The sequence below is a fragment of the Helobdella robusta genome (assembly GCF_000326865.2).
Source record: "Helobdella robusta unplaced genomic scaffold HELROscaffold_1, whole genome shotgun sequence".
NCBI classification, from domain to species: Eukaryota; Metazoa; Annelida; class Clitellata; order Rhynchobdellida; family Glossiphoniidae; genus Helobdella; species Helobdella robusta.
In genome coordinates, this window is record NW_008703570.1 from 10,886,037 (window position 1) to 10,892,079 (window position 6,043).

The 6,043-nt window shown below is 30.8% G+C and overlaps 1 protein-coding gene across 1 annotated transcript; it reads right to left on the bottom strand.

The window, feature by feature from the left end:
* Nucleotides 1-725: 725 nt before the first annotated feature.
* Nucleotides 726-2,090, bottom strand: HELRODRAFT_159528 (hypothetical protein; the record flags this gene model as incomplete). Its single annotated transcript, XM_009011410.1, has 2 exons — nt 726-1,793; nt 2,046-2,090. The coding sequence occupies 2 exons, from the start codon at nt 2,088-2,090 to the stop codon at nt 726-728; spliced, it is 1,113 nt and encodes a 370-aa protein (XP_009009658.1).
* Nucleotides 2,091-6,043: the final 3,953 nt, after the last annotated feature.

The window sequence follows — 6,043 nt, forward strand, 5'->3', positions numbered from 1 at the left end:
AACTTTTTCCATTTTTTTTAATGTTTCTTCATTCAATCAAAATTCTACAATTGTCTTTATTCTCCACTCTTAAGACTGCTAAATGATATGAAGAGTGCCTCATTGTCAATGTGACTGATGCAGAGAATGAAATTAATATCATAAAAATAATAATTTAAAGAATTCATACAAAATAATATAAATAAAGAAATATAAATACAAAATAAATATAAATAAAACAAAGAATAAAAAAGAACACATAGCAATGAGGAAAGAATTAATTATGAGTCATTCAAGACATCAGAATTAAAAATCGTTAAATTGTAAGAAACTCATTCAGCATGATCATCGTTATAATGTTTTATTTTAATAATTCGCAATTAATAAAAATAAATAACAGATAATGGTAGTACGAATAACCAAAAATATAGATAAAAACAAAGACAAATTATACAAAACAGGTTGGCTTTGTTGTCATATTCAAAATAAGTTTTTAATCTTTTAACATGAGATAAGATGTTAAAAATAGTAGTTGTTTTTAACGTATATAAACCTAAACATAAGACGTCATTGTTGTTATTTAATCAAATGATTAATTATAAATCAATTAACAATGTATTTAATCATTCGATTCGACATCACCGTTCGGTTATATCGAATCAACAAATAACATTAGCACCATCACGCTTTTAAAAATTAATCACGATCATGCACTAGCTCATCAAACATCACCATGTACCTAATCATCAAACATCGTCATCATTGACCAGATCCGCAGCGAGAAGATCGGAAGCGTCTGCTCCATGATGATCGTCGTCACCGCGGCAACGCAAACCGGAAGTAGGTGAGTCTCTGCCGGAAATGAAATGACATTCGTTTTGAGAGCTGGTGCTTGAGCGCCGTTGTAATGCGTTCATTAAAGTTGATGACGTTGTTTGCTGGAAAGCATTTTGTTGATGTTGTTGTTGTTGTTGTTGTTGCTTTTGTTGTTGTTGGAAAAGATACTGTTGTAAACGTGGTTGAAAATGTTGTAGATGTTGTTGGCGGTTCGGTGAGAGTAAAGTTTGCAGAGCAGGTGCATCAGATAGTGGAGGAGGAGGCAGTATAAATTCATGTTGTGGAGATGTTGGAGTTTTTTGAGGTTGTGGCTTGGGGATACTTTGATATGCCGGTGCCAGTATTGTTAAAATGTTGATATTATCGTCAATGTTATTGTTGATGTTGTTGCTGCTGTTGATGCCGTTGTTGATGTTGTAATTGTTGTTCAGTTTGATATCCAACAGATTGTCATTAGCGTCAAAATTATCTTCATCGTCATCGTTATTTTCTTGATTGAACAGTTCATTCTCGTAAGTTTCGTCAAACATCTCAAAAATTGAAGGGCAGTTGTTGTAGTTCTTTGGTTTGTTGGAATAACAAAAATTGTTAAAATTGCTGTGGTCGTCTTCATCATTGTTATTGTTGTTGATGTCATTGTAGAGAGTGCCAAACGAAGATGTTCTGTTGTTGAACTTATTGGCAAATTGTTGGTGTTTGTTGTGTGGCTTGACGGTCCAGTAGTTCAAGTTGTTGTCATTCATATTTTTGAAAGGTTCTTTGTTGTTGAGTTTTGAGTACAAGCGATGAAAATTGTTGCTGTTTTGTTCAAAAAACTGTTGTTGGTGATAGTTTGTGTTGCCCGCAACACTGTGATACAAAGGCAAGGTTGACGAATGCTTTCTACTGAGCAAGTGTCTTTGAATTTGAAATTGAAAATTTTGACCGTCTTGTTGTGGATGTAATTGTTGTTGTTGATGTTGTTGTTGATGTTGTTGCTGATGTGTTAGACGAAGAGTTATGTCAATAATACGATGAAGATGGTCACGTTTCGGTGCTTTTTCGGCAAGGTTGCTTTCAAAATTATCCAAGTTGTTGTCTGTAACAATTAACGAAATAAAAAACATAATAGAAGTAAAATTTGTGTTTAAAGATATTATTTTTTTAAAAATATTTCACACTCTCAAAAATGTTAAAAATTATTAATACACCATCATCACCACCACTATCATCATCATCATCATCATCACCATCACCATTATCATCATCATCATCAGCAGCAGCAGCAGCACCATGGTCACTAGTATGAACGCTGTCACCTTAACATGAACCGACCATCATCATTATCACGAGGGCCGCACAGACTGGCATTAATATTTCAAACAACAGCAATTGTAAATTCAGTCGAAGAAAACGGACAAAAAAAATTGCAAAATGTAAGAAAGATGGAAGAAGAAAAAAAAGTAAGGAAGATTTTTGTTGAAATTTGAGCACAACTTCAGAGCACATGTCACTTATGTTCATTTCACGCCAACAATATCATGACACCAACTAAATACCACCATAAACGATCTTCAAATACATCATCATAACATCAATTACAACCATCAGCACCGCCGTATTATTAACAACAGCAATCACATAACAAACAAACAACAATGACAATAACAACAACAAAATCCATCGTTGACAAGCTATTTTGAGATCGAAAATGTTAGGATCGAAGCAAAACAACAACAAACAAAGCAAGAACAAAAACAATACAAAAGACATTAAAAATGAAAAAAAAACAAAAATCAAAAACAACAAAAATAAACAGTTATTTTCAGAGGGGGAAAATCATTCCTTTGCAAAGATAGCCAAAAATATCGGAAACAACCAATCACGAAATAAATAAAAGATGCAAGATGGAGATGACGATGACCATGATGACCAAATTATTACCCTCGACAACTTATCATCTCTTCATATCATGTTCTTCAATACTAACATCTTGTTTAACTAAGTATTATTCATCAAACACTGTAAATACGCTACTCTTGTAATACTGTGTAAATATTTATATTTACAAGTTTACTTTTTCATACAATTTTATTTTTACTAATATTTTGAAGTTTGGCTTCACGTCTTATTTAACGCTATAAACATCATCTACTGCTTCCATAGTTTCCATGTTTCCAACATTTAAAATTTCTAACAATTTGGCTGTTTCTTAAATGTCATTTGGCTAACAACTCTTTTGAACAATGATAATTTAAAAGCCAATTTTGAACAGTACCACTAAATTCGTTCCTTCTATATTAATATTTGACAAAGTTCAGACTATCTTATTTTGAAGAATTTTCTCAGAATAAAAATACATTTGGTTATATTTCAAACTCTTGTTATTTTTATTTGGCGGCAAGGTTTATTTTATACCGTAGTGATATTGCTTTGCTCATATTATTTTATGATTCTATCATTGCCATTTTTCTTTATATTATAAATATAATTTTTATTTTTATTGCAAGTAGTTGTAGTATTAGTAGAGTATGTAGTAGTAGTAGTAGTAGTAGTAGTAGTAGTAGTAGTAGTAGTAGTAGCTGTAATAATATCAATAATAATATCAGTATTATTGTTATTATTATGAATAATGTCATTAATGAATTATGTCATTAATGAATTTATCAAAAGAATTTTCACAAATACCGAAAAAATTAATTAAAATAATTCTTGATGTAATTTTTTGCCACCGTCATTTTTATGGTCACCATAGATATTTGTAATTTCATCGTCTGCAGGACTGTAGCAAAGATATAACAGACGTTATTAGGTTTCTTTTATTGACGTCGTTGATGACGCAATAAAAATGGCGCGGTGAAACAATAACATAAGTGATAATAAAATAATAAAAAGTATTATCAAATTATTTTCGTCATTATTATTGTTAATATTTGTATAAGTATATACATGCATAAATTATGGAGTACATCGTCGAATCAACGAGTTGGTTCAACGGTGAGTCCTAGAATGAGACGAACATACCTATGTTCCACAGATGCCGCCGCTTAGGGCCGTCTATTTTCGTCGAATCCTTTTTCAGCGAGAGCAGCTGTACGTGCCAGTTCAAAAGCGGAAATTGCCGACCTTCTCCATTACAAGCGCCGCAGAGCATCCACACAAAAAGCCTTGGGGTCAAAACAACATTTTCTTCATTTTTTCTTTGGGGCTGTCTCAGTTTTCTTTAGACTGACTGTAAGTCCAAATCTCTTAGCTGTTATACGGAAGCGGTTGAACAGCGTTTGAACCTAGGCCAGCGTGTGGGCAACCAGTAAGCAATCATCAGCAAATAACAAGTCACGAACAATAGAGATCTGTATCTTGGACTTCGCTTGCAATTGTCTGATAATAAAGACACTTCCATCCATACGATAGCAGATTGGTATCCCCTCACTACCGTGACAAAAATCAGCTCGGAGCATCAATGAAAAGTAGCTGTTGAACAGCAATGAATCCATAACATCTCCTTGCTTGGTTCCGTTCGCAACATCAACGTCACCTGAGAACACGGCGAACGTAAACTATATATACGTTATCCGTTCCGCGGTTGAACTGTCGCGGAATAAATTAGCTCATTCTAATTTATGTTTTGTAGTTGTTTCAGTGAAATTTTCACTCAAAAAGTTTAAAATTTTAAAGTTTAAAAAATATTCAGATGTTCTAAGAACACTTTTCATTGTTCAATTTGAAAAAAAAACTTTTAGAAGTTCTTTTGAAAAAAATTTATACAATTGTTTGTTTAATTTTCTAAACTTCATTCAACAAAATTTAATAATTTGCACTTGTTGAATGGAATGCTGTCAAAGAGCTTTTTGTTATATTTTATCTTTCAAAACTGGAACATATGATTAAAATCCAACACACTCACACACAAAAATTTCTCTTTCAAATGCTGAGTGAGTATAGGACTGCTGCCTGGCTGAGCTTTGCTTGGTAAAGAGTAAAACAATTCAACAGCTGAAAAAATATAAAAACATCTTTATTGTCCATATAAGAATTATTCATATATCCACAGTTTATAATACCACAATAATGTAAGAATAACTTTCAAGCAGAAATATTTAAAATATGTTAATTTTTGTTAATTGAATAAACTGAAAACAAAATTTAACAGAAATTTTTGTAAGAGCAATAAAGATTTAATTTATTTGAATAATTTATGATGAAACGCTATAATGAAAAAAAAATTAAAAAATAATTTTTTTTTGACAAGCTCAGAAATTGCCCTCTTGGAGATAACGTTTGCAAGTCTATGTTGAAGTTTTTTATACACTGAATTTTAACACTTGCATCGACAAAAAACCCGACAACAGTTTTGTTTCATACTCCGTTCTATGCAAAGCCTAATGACCTGATCTTTTTCACATAAAAATGTCCATGATAAAGCAGCTTTTGTCCACGCAAAATTTAAAAAAATAACCATAAATTTGTAAATTCATTTTCGTAACAAAAATACAACAATCAAATTTTGTTAATCAAAGAGATTTTTCAAAATATTTCAACGTGAACAAATGTAAATTTTGACTCAACTCTAAATTACAAGATGCAACTCTTAATTCGCTGACTATTTTTATATAGTTTGATATATTGATACATATTTGTATTATTATTGTTATCATTTTATATTTTGATCTGTATAAATATTTGTTCAACCTTAAAATGGGAAGAAATTAAAATTAATTCGTTCTCAAACTTATATAAATAATCGTTTAGGCGTTTGAAAATGTTGAAAATTTGAAATAAATTGCTTTTGAAAAAAAAAAGATTTTCAAGCGAATCCGTTTTATTCGAGATTGGATAAATTGGATGAATTGCAATTTTCTAAATTTTAAAAGTTCAGAAGACTTTTTTGCTTCAAAAATCCACATTCTAGAGTTTAAAAATTTTATTTCATTTCATTTTTCATTAAACAATTATTTAAAAACTAATTTCTTATATAATAATAATAATAATTGCACGTATTCAACAAAACTTCTACATCGTTAACGACAATTTTGACAAAAAAAACTTTAATACGAAAACCATCAATCAAATTTTACCGCTAAAAAGACATATTAATAAAATATAATAACACTTGAACACAGACTACAACAAATTTTCAAAATGCTCATAAAATAGAATATCATGAAAGGAAACTCAGCAAAACTAATTTGAACCGCTTGTAAACCGGTTTAAACCGGCGGTTTTTTTCCAACAATTCCAAATACAA